This window comes from Sarcophilus harrisii, chromosome 3 (assembly GCF_902635505.1).
Source record: "Sarcophilus harrisii chromosome 3, mSarHar1.11, whole genome shotgun sequence".
Taxonomy (NCBI): domain Eukaryota; kingdom Metazoa; phylum Chordata; class Mammalia; order Dasyuromorphia; family Dasyuridae; genus Sarcophilus; species Sarcophilus harrisii.
The window spans coordinates 239156814-239171987 of NC_045428.1; the positions used below are offsets into that span (position 1 = coordinate 239156814).

Consider the following 15174-nt stretch of genomic DNA (forward strand, 5'->3'; position numbering starts at 1 on the left):
AACCAGAAATCATGGCATTCCATGACTTGAAGCTTCTTTTAGCAGGGAAATGTTGTTGGAATGATTGAAATACCTGAACAATCTTTCAAATGTAATCTACTCAGTCTTCTCCTATTCAATTCTGTGCCTAGCTCCTAGTCATCTTAACACCTTCAATATATGTATTACTTTAACTAAATGGTTTGTCCATCCAATTGCATGTAAAAATCTAAGCAATGTTGTTTTCTTCATCCAATTTGTTTTTTCTATGTGGGTAACTGGACCAATTTTTTTTGAATTATGAGTTTTATTGAACAGGCTCTGTGGTATTCCAGAGCTCATTGTAATTCATGTAATGTTTTCTCCAGTTAGGGAACATCTAAAGAACTTGGCCACAAATAGAAAGTCTTTCTTTTTGAGACTTTGTGTAAAATATATTATAATATCCTTTATGAATGTGTTGACATTTTCTGTTGCTATTCACTGGATCATTAAAGTTATGTCTGTGATTTTCTATGGAATCTTGTATGCTTTTAAACTAAACCTGGAAGATGCATTATTGAGGAGAGTCTCAGTGTTCTTGAATCTTATAAAATTCCTTTTGTTTTACAAATCTTTTGTATAAATTGTTCTGAGTCTACTCATTTCATTTAGCTTCAGAGTTTATACAAAGCTTACTCCATTTTTCTAAAAGTACTCCATTTGTCATATTTTATGGCAAAATGCTTTACTATTATATTCACATACTGTAATTTGTTGAACCATTACCAATTAATTGGATACTCCCTTAGTTTCCACTTCCTTATCATTACCAAAAAAAAAAAAAAGGTGCTACAAATTTTTTTGTACATATGGGTCTTTTTCCTTGTTTCTTTGATTTACCTAACTTGGTGGTAGTAGATCAGTGGGCATGTTACTATTAATGTCTAGTTTGAAACTGCTAAATAAAATTCTTGCTCTAAGTGCTCTTTCTGCTACATTATGCTGTCTTCTCACTTAACTTGTGTAAAGTTCTCTCTCATTTGTAAAACTGATGAGACTTGACTAGATGGTTTTTAAGTTTCCTACAAACTAAATTCTCTGGATTGAGTTTAATTATAAGTAGGTGCTTTGGAATTTTTCAGTGTTCGACAAAGAACAGCACAATTGGGTTTATATGGATTCTCGTTAAATTTTAGGATGATATTGAGTTACATAACTTTAGCTTTAGTTAGCTATTAGTAAGGACTTTCTCATGTTAATCTGAAATCAACTTTTCTGTAACATTGGCCTACTGAAAATATTTCTGCCTTTTGAAGTAGCACTGAAGAAATTTTCTTTCTCCTCAATTACACTAGTTATTAGCTAAGTCTTCCTCATTTGATCATGATTACAATTTTGCTGTTACTATGTATAGTGACCTCCTGGTTCTGTTTACTTCATTATGCATGTTTTTAAAAAAAAAATCCTCTTCATTTCTTATAGCACAATCCCATCTTGTTCAGTTATTCCTCAATTGATTTGGATTTCAAATTTTCCATTTTCTTTGATCTCTTTGGTATACAGACTTAGTGGTGGTCTTGCTAAATCAAAGGATATACAATTTTATAGCCCTTTGTGCAGTTGCAAATTCTTCTCCAGAATAGTTGAATCAGTTCACAACTCTACTGACAATTCCTTAGTGTATATATTTTTCCTTCCTCCTTTCCAGCATCTGATAGGTGTGAGGTGGTACTAGAGATGCTTCATTTTGCATTTCTCTAATCAATAGTGATTTAGACTATCTTTTTTATATAGTTAACTATAGAGATTGCTTTGTTTTTGTTTTGTTTTGTTTTTTTCTTGAAAACTGTTTGTTTATATCATTTGACCATTTACCACTTGGGGAATAGCTCTTATTTTTGTAAATTTGATTCAGTTACCTATATATTATCGAAATGAGACCTTTATTAGAGAAGCTTGTAAAATTTTTTTGATAGTTTTATTTTGGGGGTACCTTTTTAAGCAAATTTAAACTAATTAAACGAATCAGTAGTTTCCCTGATCATCCTTTTAAATTAGATCTATTTTTGCTTTTGTTTTGCCTGAAATCTTGTTTGCTATCTTGACTTTTTTACTTCAGCTGAAGTGTAATATGTCCTGCTTTATAACTCTATGTGTGTCTTTCTATTTCAAGTGTGTCTTTTATAAACAAGATATTGTTAGATACTGGTTTCTATTCCTTTCTGCCATTTCTAGTACATTCTTCCATTTTATGTCTTAGTTCATCACATTCACATTCACAGTTATGATGCTAATTGTGTATTTCTCTCTGTTGCATTTTCTTCTATTTATATTTCTCTTTTTATCCTTTCCCTTGTCAGAATTTTTTTTTTTTTTTTTTTTTTTTTTTTTTTTTTTTGCTTTTGACCATTGCCTCTCTTAATCTGCCCTTCCTTTTATCATTTCTCCCTCTTTCTTTTATCCTCCTTCCCTTCCTATTTCCCTGCTGGCTAAAATAGATTTCTATACCAAACTTAGTGTTTGTGTATATGCGTGTTCTTCCCCTTTGAATGGGCTCTTCTGAGAATTGAGGGGCAAGCATTGCCCATTACTCCTTCCCCTATTTTTCTTTCCACTATAAGATTTCTTTGAATGCCTCTTTTATGTGAAATAATTTTCCTCATTCTCCCTCTCCCTTCCTCTTCTCTCAGTGCATCTTTCTTTGTTTTTGTTTTGTTTTGTTTCTGAGATCATTGCAATATAATCAACTCATTCCCATTCCTGCTCTCTATGTAGACTCCTTCTAACTGCTCAAATAATAACAAAATGTCATTTTCCGATATAAGAATGTAAAGTTTCATTTTTCTTGAGTCCCTCATGATTTCTCTTTCATGTTTACATTGTTATGCTTCTCTTGAGTCTTATGTTTGAATGTCACATTTTACATTCAGCTCTGGCATTTTCATCAGAAATGCTTAAAGGTCCTCTATTTCATTGAATGTCTATTTCTACTCTGAAGGATTATATTCAGTTTTGCTGGATGGGTAATTCTTGATTGCTATCCTAGTTGTCTTTGAAATAGCATATTCCAAACTCCTTTATAGTAATAACTACTAAATCCTCTATGATCATAACTATAGATGGATATGCTTTCTTTCTGACTCTTTGCGGTATTTGCAGTATTTTGCTCTTGCCTTGGGAACTCTGGTATAATATTCTTGGGAGTTTTTTTTTTTTGGATCTCTTTCAGGAAGTGATCAGTAGATTTAAAAAAAAAAATTACCCTTTGGCTCTGAGATAATAGTGAAGTTTTCCTTTATAATTTCTTGAAATATATTTAGGTTCTTTGTTTATTATTATTATGGTTTTCAGGTAGTCCAATAATTCTTAAACTATTTCTCCTCAATCTTTTGTCTAGGTCAATTACTTCACTGATAGGATATTTTACATTTTTTTAAATTTCTTTTTTCTGCCTTTGACTTTTTAAAAAATATTTCTTAATGCCTCATGGAATCATCTTTCATTTACTAATTTTAAAGGAATTGTTTTTTTCAGTGAGCTTTTATATCTCTTTTCCTATTTGGCCAATATGGCTTTTTAAGGTGTTTTCTTCACTGTGTGTGTGTGTGTGTGTGTGTGTGGGAGTACCTCTTTTACCAAGCTGTTAATTCTTTTTTTCATGATTTTCTTATACCATTCTCATTCTTTCCCCATTTTTTTTTTCTCCCACTCTTACCTCTGGTCCCCCAGGGGTTTGGGGAATATATTTTTCTCTTTTTTTTGAAGGCACTTAGGATTAAGGGTCACACAAGTACTAAGTGTATGAGACTAGATTTTCACTCAGGTTGTTCTGACTCCAGAGCCCACATAGCTGCCCCAGTTTTTACATTTTTAAATAAAATTTTATTTTATTTAGAAATGGAAAGAAAAAACTATCATCCTGCTGCAGCTGGATTTGGGTCTTTTCTGCCTTATGCTCTAGGAAGAGAGTTAATTATTGGAGGTTTTTGTTTGTTTTTAAAAAAGAGTGTTAAGATCAAATCATTGTCTTTAATATTTGGCAAATGGTATTATGTGAGTTGTTTTAGAAAAGGACTATAAAAATCAATTGGGAAATTTTTATTGTCTAAGTAATTATTAAAGATTTGGCCTCAGAATCAAGAAAGCTTGAATTCAAGGTCAGACATGCTGAATTTGTGAGGCTGGATACTTCTCAAGTCAATTCAAGGCAATGCTCTCAGACTGAGATACAGAGATAATGCTGCTTAGCATTGGTAGAGGGACTTTTCTTATCTTAGATTTCCCTAGATTAATAAAATAAGTTCAGTTCTTACTCCTTTTAAGTGATAATAGCCTGGAATAGATTAGGGACAGTGAAAATGAAGAACAAGATAGGGGTACAAAAGAGATTAGAAAAGGCAAGAGAACTTAGTGATTGTGTATGTGGGATGAAGGAGAGAGAAATGGTAAATAGGGTTCAAGATATTAAGTTGAACAGTGATATTGCTATCAGAAGTAGAGGATTCAGAATAGGAAACCAGCTTTTGAGGGAAGTTGAGTTTTAATTTTAAACATACTGTGTTTTATTTACCCCTAAATAGGATTTTCTGGCAGGCAGCTTAGATGTGAGATGCTAGAGATTTAAGACTTTTGAGATATAACATTACTAGTGGAAAAGACTGATGAATTTGTATTTGAGAAGACTTGGATTCAAGCCCTGTATAATCCTGAATGAGTCACTTAACTTTCTGATCCTCGGTTTCCTTATTTGTAAACTGAAGATAATATTACCTGGATTACATTCCTTACAAGATTGTGGTTAGGCTCAAGTGAGATTATATATATATATATATATATATATATATATATATATATATATATATATATATATAGTCTTTTATTTAAAGTTAGTCAATCTACTGGCATTTATTAAATGTGCCAGACACATTGTATTAAATACTAGAGATACCAAGAAAGGCAGAAAACAGTCCCTATTCTTATGGAGCTCAGTCTGATGGAGGTAAAACATGCAAATAACTATGTACAAATAAACTATAGATAAAATAAATTAGGAATAATCTCAGAGGGATGGCATTGAGAGTATCTTTTTGTTGTTCTTATTATGTAGCTGTTGGATTTATGAACATATAAGTTATCTTTATGGCAAAATTTGCTTAAACAAGAGGAAAAGAAGAGTAAAGAGAGAAAGACAGAACTAAATCATCCTATATCTCTAGAAGCATTTATTTTCAAAGGTTAGGCAAAGGAAGCAGAGCTTGTAACAGAGAAGGGGAAAAATCTACTTGTATTTTTCTGGATATTTTTGAAATCTGTTTTTTCCTAGTCTTTGAGTATAAATTTTACTGTGTCTAGCGTTAACCTACTATCTGCATAATGAAGAGGTTGGTTTCTTACAAGTTTCCTTACTTTTATGCATTACCAACTAATTTATACATGTTGGTAAGAACTAAGTTGAATAGTATTTTCCCCATTGATTTCTCTATTTTATGGAAAATGGAGTAGTTTAATAAAGCAAGTGGAGAATTTATTAAGCCCTCTTCTTTTAGGAGAACTAGACTTTTGTTAGAAGTTATAATAATTGATATACTCCAATATTAATATGGCTTGCCATTGTGCTAAAAGTTTTTTTTATTGTGAAACCATGTATAAACCTTCATTTGATTATGTATTCTGTTTTATACTCTACCAATAAGATAACTTTCCCCTTTATTATATTAATACAAATGCTTTCCACCACATTTCCCTCTTAGATACATACATATATATATATATATATATATATATATATATATATATATATATATGTCTTTGTACTAGCATTTAGACATATACACAAACATCAAAATTTCTTCTATCCACAGGTCATAATCCTAAATTTAAAGGAAAATCAAAGAATAAAAGCGATGATGTAGGAAAACCAAGGTATGAATTTTTCTGATGTGTTAAGGAATCAAATTATAAATTATTATGTTTCTTTAAGTGTATTGTAGTAATATGTCATATGGCATTTAATGGCTGCATTCATAATAGGATGCTATGCTGTAATAAGCCTCCTAAAATTTCATTTTTAAGAATTTTTTTAAATTACCTGTTTACTTATATTTTCTATAATTTTTCTAAAATGCAAGGATAACTGTGACAATCTTACTCAATAAACACCAATTGTACAATGTTGCCTTTAAGATTATTTATAAGTCCCTCTGTTTAGCTTAAAAGCCCTACAGAAGCTGGCCCTAATCTGCCTTTACAGTTTTATACATTACTCCTCTTCCCACACTCTAGTTCAACTAAATTAAGAATTTGTTATTTTTCATAGACAGTACTTTCTGGACTTTTAACTGACTTTCTCCCATGCCTAGAATGCATTTCCACTTTACTCCTGCTTCTTAATTATTGTTTTCTTCAAAACTCTGTTTAGGCAATTTCAGCATGAAGCTAGTCCTTTTCTATCTCTGCTCCAGTTTAAAAAAAAAAAAAAAAACAAAACTAATTTGTACTTATTTTGAATATATTTACTTCGGTATTTGTTATTTTTTCTGATAAAATAAAAGTTCCTTAAGGGCAGGTACTGTCTGTCTGTCTGTCTCTTTTAATCCCTAGAACTTAACTTACCAGGCATTGTGGGATTGCTAAATATTTCTTGATTATTAGGAAAACTTGTCACTTTATCAGTTTGACTAAATTTGCTTAACTTTTGAATATATCTTTTTTTAAATTCTAGCCTACAACTGAATTTACAAATAGATTTACAAAGCTTATTGGACAAACAATTCAGTAAATCTTCCAGAGCTGTACAACAGGTAATTATATTTGTTGACAAGAATAACAATTCACATTTCGATCATGCTTGCCTCTTCACAATCTTGGGAGGTTGATAATGGAAATATTACCTATCTTATTTAAATTATAGATAAGGAATCCGGCTCAGAGAAGACTAATGACTTGCCCAGGTTCACATGCCAGATAAGTGTTAGCCCAGATGTGAACTGAAGTCTTTTAACAAGTGTTCTTTCCATGACCTTCCATTGCTACTTACTTAAGTAAAATAAATATTTTTGGTAGAAGACAGTATTCTGATCAAAACATATTGTCAGATTTTTCTTTTATTCTTTGCTAAAAATAGATATTTCTAGTCATTGTTGATTTTTGCATTTAATTTACTCATTTTTACATACAAAATTTATTAAATGTGTTTTGGCAAAAGTTCCAAATTAAAATCAGTGCCAGTAATAATTTGATAATCTTAATGATAGTCAGAACATTAAAATGTGTTAGAGGAAATAGACTTGTAAAATTATCTTTAAAGTCAATTAGTATTATAGACCAACAATTATTTGTGTTTCAATTGTGTGAGATCTGAAAGTAATTCACAAGTTAATTAATTTTATTATTTATTAATTAAATTAATTAACTGCCTATTCCTAAAAAGATTTAACATAACTTTTCTGTAGCTAATGTATTTTTTGTGCCTAATGTATGTGATTAAAAAATCTTTGGTCACTTGTGGTATAACTCTAAAAACTATGGGATAATTAGAAGTTCAGTTCTTTGACTTAAGTAAATATAGATTTAAAACAACCTCCTATGAGATTGCATTTCTGTTTTACAGTAATGTGCCCAAAATCACATAATGTTTTTTGAACAGTTTTATAAGACAAGCATTTTTTTTTTTCTGAAGCATGTTAAACAGTCTTTTGTTTATAGTAGGGAAATTAATAGATTCACGATACCTAAGTTAATAAGAAAAAATTACTCTGTAAATTAAAACACCATTTTTGAAAGTATGATAGAAAAATTGAGAGAGTGTTTTTTGCAATATTAGATTGAAGAAAAAATAGTATTGCCTATGTGAGTACATATTTTCTGTATGGTTTAAAAAAAAAGATAAGGGAAAAAGAAGGCAATGTGATAAAATATAAAAAAACTCTGGATTAGAATCCCATCTTTATTCCTTACTACTTGCATGCACTTTGGATAAGTCATTTAATATTTCTGACCTCAGTTTCCTTATCTACCAAATGAGATTGTTGGGAGAAATGACCTCCTTCTAATTCTTACTCTGTGATCATAGGCTACAACAGAATAGGACAGTGAAAGATATTGCCAATTTGTAGACCTTTCCCCCACTTTTTGTAGACATTTTCCCTCACAACGGCATTTGTTTCTTTGGTAGTTACTTCATTGATAAAAAGATTGGATATCTCCAAAGTCCATTTTAGTCCTAAAATTCTGCTTTTTTTTAAGAGCATATTATTCACAGGTTTAATAGTTAAATATCTACAACATTAATAGGGATCCCTTATATTTAATATGCTTTTTAACATTCAGTACTTAATGGATATCATTTAAAATGTCTTGGGGAACTATGGAAATAGAAAGATAAAACATAAAATTGCTATGTTATTAATGCAGTATGAAAATTTGTCTAATCTTTCTTTTGAGGATGTGATATTTACAAATCCTTTTGAAATTATCTTTTGGTAACTATTACCATCTTAATCACTGTGGTGCGATGTAGTTCAGGCTAAACCATGGGATACATGCAGCAAGCCCTACAACTTTCCCCTGACACTCCTTATCATTTCCTCCTCCCCCCCCAATGCCACCACCTTTGTTTAAACTGATTTCTTCATCACCCTCATCACATTCTTTAAGAGAAGATATAAGATTTTTTTCTTTCTCTCTTGCCCTGCTCTTTGAAAGTAGCTGCTGTAATTTGGAACTGTGCTCAAAAAGTTATCAAACTGTGTATCCCCTTGAATCAGCAGTGTTTCTATTGGGTTTATATCCCAAAGAGATCTTAAAGGAAGGGAAGGGACCCACATGTGCAAAAATGTTTGTGGCAGTCCTTTTTATAGTGGCAAGAAACTGGAAACTGAATAGATTCCCATCAATTGGAGAATGGCTGAATAAGTTATGATACATGAATGTTATGGAATATTATAATTTTGTAAGAAACAAACAGAAGGATGATTTCAAAGAGGCCTAGAGAGACTTACATGAACTAATGCTAAGTGAAATGAGCAGAACAAGGAGATTGTTGTACACAGCAACATCAATATTGTACGATAAACTTGCCAGTTCCAGTTATTCAGTGATGAAGAGAGCCATCTATACCCAGAGAGAGGACTGTGGGAACTGAGTGTGGACCACAACATAGCATTTCCACTCTATCTGTTGTTGTTTGCTTTCGTTTTTGTTTTCTTTCTTAGGTTTTTTTTTCCTTCCTGATCCGATTTTTCTTGTACAGCAAGAAAACTATAAAAAAACGATAAAACTATACACACACACACACACACACACACACACATATGACTTAACATATATTTTAACATATTTAACATGTATTGGTCTACCTGCCATCTGGGGGTGAGGTGGGGGAAAGAGGAGAAAATTTGGAACAGAAGGTTTTGCAAGAGTCAATATTGAAAAATTACTCTTGCATATGTTTTATAAATAAAAAGCTATAATAAAAAAAATTTTTTTTTAAATATCTGCTATACAGTGTAGAAATTCTAAACTATTTTCGGTAGAGATATAATAACATTACATGAGAAATTTAAAAGTGAATCCTGCATGCTATAAGAAATTTGTTTTTTATTTGAACGCTTTTTTATAATTAATTTATTTCTCTCAAGTCTTGACCTGGTTATTATCTCATTCCCCATTGAGTTTCAGATTCAGTGCCTCCTTTACTATTTGGAAGTCTCAATATTTGGTTTAGAAATTCCTCATTCTTTGTTATCCTCAGGCCATCTTCTCACTTTTAGCAAATCCTCATAGTGGCAAGCTCTGTCCTTGATGGCAAAATTGTCTTTTTTCCTAGTTTCCCCAGATTGCCATTAGCCAAGGAACAACAAAACTAGGACTTAATGATTTCCTTCAAAATTAGTGGATGTAAACATTAATAAGATATCAAGTCCTTGTATTGACAGAGTTCTTGATGAATATTAATTCCAGTACCAATGTCAGAAACTGATCTGAAATTTAGTAGATCGTACCAGTGTCAGTTCTAATTAAATAGTTAACTGATGGCTGTTTTTACTTGAAACATTTTAATTGATTCCTGAAAATACATCAGGGCAATATGTGTTTAGCCTAGTAAAATCAGACAACATTTATTTTCTACAGAATGGTAGAAGATACACCTCTTCTAACTTATGGCAATATCAGGGATATTAGACACAAAATTATAGGACTTGATTTCTAGATTTTGCAAGTTGAAAGATACTGTTCTTTAGAAGTAATTTATTTCATTAATATAAATACAGAATTCTATAAACAAATTTCTATTATTGTGAAGGAAACCTTTAATACAATCTTGTAACATGAAGATTTTTGTTCAGGATATTTGTAAATATAACTAGTTATAAATTATAGGGCATTGTCACCTTGTTACAACTTAAATGAGGAAATTTATAATTCCTGATTTGTAAAAATATAAATTGTTTCTTTAATTTTTTTAGGATTTTGCTATATTGATAAAAATGCTGCAGTCCCTCATCGAAGAAGGTTGTACAGCTTTGATGGACCAACATTGTCGTAGTGCAGCCAAAGCTTTTTCACGGTTGTTAAGTGATTTAGATCCCAATAAATTGAAGGTAAAATTGCCAAGTAACATCATACTTATTGCTATTAGTACATATTAAATATGATGTTGTATAGTAAGTAAAAATCACAACTTTGTTTATAATAGACTTAAGACAAGTATAAGTCCTTATTAAAACTACTGAAAACTAAAATTCAGAGCCATTTTTGTCATTCAGCTTAAGTATGATAATTACCATTCTTTCTGTGAGCTTGTTACAGTACTTCAAATTATTTCAATTTGATTTCCTTGTTGTTTCTTGAAATACTCAGAGGAAAAAAATCAAATAAAAACATATACATATATGTGTGTGTGTTTATATATGTTTTTAAATACATATATAATGCAATAGTAAATTTTAAGATGTGATAAAATGTTATTGTTATTACTGCTACTTCTAACTTGGACAAATTCTGGTCATATATTCCATTCAGAAACAATTAGGCATATTTTGGAGAAAGACTAGTAGAACAGAAAGTATTAAATCTTTTTAGGTTATCTTTAGGATTTTTCTAGCTAAACCTAGAACAATAGTTCTGTGATCTTTGTCTCTGTGCTTTTAAATAAAATAAAATCTAATTAATTTGGATTCCTGTTCATTTGAAATTTGTGATAATTTGATAGGCATTGTATTCATTTGTAATTGCATGCTGATAATTGGAAAAAGAACATTAGCTCTAACCTAAACTTATTAAAAACTATTCAAAAGAGCATTTCCTGAGCACTTAATACTCATTTTAAGTTAAAGATTAATAGTTGATTGCAAACCATTCTTATTCACTAGAGATCTTTAAGGGATGGGTGCTAGACAAGATAAGGTACTTCATGTTTCAGTATGTACTTGAAAAATCATAGTATTTTATGTTTTAAAAAAAGCATAATTGGTCTTGCTCACATTTAGTACAAATTACTAAGGTTAAGATAAGAGTTCATTTGAAAGAAGCAATGTGAAGAGTATAAGAGAAGAATTAGATTCTAGTATTGGCTTTGTTTGTACATAGTCTTTTGATACTAGTGAGTCAGGTAACTCCCCAAGCCTCTGCACCCATTTTTTATTTTTTTTTTAAATCAGTGAGATTACCTAAATGATTCTTTGCAGCTCTAAAATTTGGTAATTCAATTCTATTTTTAAATCTTTTTTTATTGACAGCAACTGAACCTTGCCCTTATTAATTATGTCCTAGTAATCTATGGTTATGCCATCTCTCTCCTTGGAATAGGAATGCCTGAGGTAAGTTTCAGGAGAGTTCTAAACGAATTAAAATTTTGACAGCATTAGGAGATGTATACCTAGATGTAGAGGAACATTTTTTTCCATGTAAAAGGCATCTTGTGATTTTCCTTTTTTTTTTCTTAAGAATATTTCCTTTGTTTCCTTATTAAAATTGGAGGTGGCGGTGGGGAAAGATTCTGTGACCAGAGATGTCTTTTTAATCTTTTTTTAAAAACAACAAGAACAAAACCTATGTTAGAGTCTTTTACTAAATGTTAAATATATTAATCAAAAATTATTTATTTAGCACTTCTGTGTGCTAGGCACTGGGAATACAAATAATCCCTACAAGGTACTTTATATCCTAATGAGGAAAGCGTACATCTATAAGTATATATTTAAAAAAATTCTTCAATTAGCTAATGGCAACAAAGCATCTAAAATTAAAACTTCATGTAGCATAATACATATATGAGTGGATCAATGGTGGTGTTTTGTGTGTGTAGATCACAATTCTATGAAATACATTCTTGCTACTTTAATTTATATGTCCCTTGAATAGTTTTGCTTGGCCACTTGTAGAAGCCAGCATCCTTTTGCTTTCCCAATTTTTTTCCTTTTTTATGTTTATGTGATCATCATTTTTGTTACTATTAAAGGAATTATCAGAGGCTGAATATCAATTTAAGAGAATTATTGAGCAATACCCCAATGAAGGAGTTGATTGTTTAGCCTATTTTGGAATTGGAAAAGTATATTTGAAAAAAAATAGGTGAGTATAAAACATTTTTGAGTTTTGAGCTGATAACTATCATGTTTGAGTAGCCAGTTATGCAGTATTCCCAGTGTCTATAAGGATTAAACATTACATGTAATAATGATTCCCTTTTTAGAAAACTTCTAATGTTAATATCCATAAACTACCAATAATGGCAATTACTTTAAGGATTTTCCTTTCATTATCACTTTTGATATTCTACCTCTTCCCATAGGCTTCTCTGATTCTTGCCCATTTGGACTCCATACAGAACTTTATTTTGTAGCTTTCTAATGAATTTATCATGTCATATGGCTATAATAGAGTATTTTGTTAATTTCCTATCCCACACATTGCTGTAAACTCCTTGAGAAAAGGAATGGAAAGGAATTTTGGGGTATTTTTGGGGTTCTGGACAAGAATTTAATAGGGAAGAGAAAAAAAGTTCAACCCTTTTTTCTAGAGAAGGGTAGGAAACCCCAATTTCTGTCTTCTTTCTGTTGAACCTTCCAAAATTAAATAAGATTTATGATTGAAGTTATAAAGTTTAGAGAGTGTTTTCCTAGTTATTGCTTCTCCAAATGACTTGAGTTGATATTACCTCTCTTTTTTAGTTCATCTGTAATTCCCCTCCCTGGACCTCAGTTTTCTCATCTGAAAAATGAAGGGACTGTACTAAACAGATAGTCTTTAAGGTTCTTTCCCAGTCCAGATCCTTAAAATGAAAGCTTATAACCTTACTTCAAAAGCAACAAAAATACACAAGAAGTAATTAGTGAGCACATTAGTGCTCAACTATATATTACTTACTATAGTAAAATAGTTTAGAGAAGAGAAAAGTATGAATAAATTGGAATATAAGAGAAGGCTATATTGTGTCACCTTTAATGGCCATGCTCTTCATTCTTACTTTAGATTTTCAGATGCACTTGGTCATTTTCAAAAATCTAAAACTATGATTAAGCTTATTCCTGGAGTGTTGACTTGGCCTACAACTAATGTGATTATTGAAGAGTCTCAAGCTGAGAAATTGCAGGTAAATCTTTCTTTATAGTGACTTTTATTTCATAAGAAATTAAATGATCCGATCACACTATTTTATCAGTCTGACTACTATTGAATAACTTTCCTATGTAAGAGAGTAAAGAGATAGTGGAGCCCTATTTTTTTTACTACTTCTCATCCTTTCCTTTTCCCCCCTCTCCATTCTCCTTCCTCCCACTAGTGTATTAAATAATACACAGTTTATACTCAGGAAATAACAATAACAAAGCTTTTTTTTTTTTTTAATCACCCATGAGTTGATCTTGGAGCTAAGGCTCCAAGCACATTCTACATGTGCTTAGGCACACTAATATACTGGTTGTTCATCATAGTTGTTTTAGCTTTTGATGTGTTTTTGAAGCCTTAACATTTCCAGAGTGAATTTGATGATATATATATATTGATGATAGATTTGAGAGACAAACTAGAATTAAGTTTCCACAGAACAGTTAAAATTCAGTTCCTCAGAAATTGAGCAGTCAATGAGAATACTGAAAAGCTGAGTTTCCAAAGAAAGTTGTAAGCCTCAAGGTACTGTAAGATAATAAGTATCTATCCCTGACCAATGAGTTTTCAGGAGAAGAGACTCACTTGGCTTCAAACTTTTTGTGTCTTCCCAGGCTGTGCTTTCCCAGGCAATCACACCTGCTTAATCTGTGCATAGTTTGCAAGATTCCAGGCTATTCTGACCTGAACCTGAACCCCCATTAGAGTCTGCCCACAGGCCGGCTGAGACTGAGAGATTTTGGGAACAGATGTGCTGGGAATGAATGGGAATGGATTTGCAGGATTGATAATGATAATCAGTCTGGAGAGGAGGAGAGACCATTTGCCTGAGGATGTTAAAAGTTTCTCCTTGAACCCCAAATTCACACAGTCCCTTCATACCCTGACTTATTTATCTACTTTTTGTTTTCCTTTGGTTTCCTTAGCAACTTTGTGATTAGAAAATATATATGGGTAGAGGTAGTAAAAACAAAGACACTTCTTTTTCTTGATTTCTCTTGCTTTTCATGATCTTTGTGAGAGCCATTGCAGCTGTCCTGTCATTGGCATTCCACAACTTGAAAGATATCTAGGCCAGAATTAAACTAACCAGGTTCAAGGTCTAGGAAAAGGTTTTTCTTTATTGCACTTGCTTAATAAGCTTCTTGCATATAAGCCAGCACACCTCAAATAGAATTAGAACCTCATTAACAGAACATGGAATGTATGACAAGGGGAAGAAGATGTTTAAGAGTACCATGTAAGAAATGATGTAATTGTAAGGGGAGCTGACCAGTCCATTCTTTGGGGAAGAGAACTGCAATGAACTAACAGCATAAAGCTTGTCTGCTTCTGTACCTAATGCTCCTTCTTCCCATCAGAGAAGTGGAGCCCACTTCTGGCCAGAAATGTCCAGGTCCTCTGGATTTTCTCTCTCAGTCAATTACCTGACTTTCAGAGTCAACTTAGTTGTAATATATACCCTTAAGTTTTAAAAATATGGATATCATCAATATTTTCCCATCCTGGTTCTAGGCTTGTTGATAGGTGAAGTTATATTTTGGGTTGTTGATAGATAGATTTTACCAATAGAATATGTGTTCCCTCAAGTGGAGAGTTCACTTT

The 15174-nt window shown here is 31.6% G+C and overlaps 1 protein-coding gene across 5 annotated transcripts in view; it reads left to right on the forward strand.

Moving 5' to 3' along the window:
• The window catches only part of TTC3 (tetratricopeptide repeat domain 3), a 170764-nt gene that overhangs the window by 78488 nt on the left and 77102 nt on the right, over positions 1-15174 (forward strand). For all 5 annotated transcript variants that reach the window (XM_031959270.1, XM_031959268.1, XM_031959271.1 and 2 more), the window contains 6 exons: positions 5823-5883; positions 6683-6761; positions 10428-10562; positions 11700-11780; positions 12422-12534; positions 13435-13555. In XM_031959270.1, coding sequence (XP_031815130.1) covers positions 5823-5883; positions 6683-6761; positions 10428-10562; positions 11700-11780; positions 12422-12534; positions 13435-13555 — 590 coding nt within the window. The remainder of the gene's footprint in view (positions 1-5822; positions 5884-6682; positions 6762-10427; positions 10563-11699; positions 11781-12421; positions 12535-13434; positions 13556-15174) is intronic.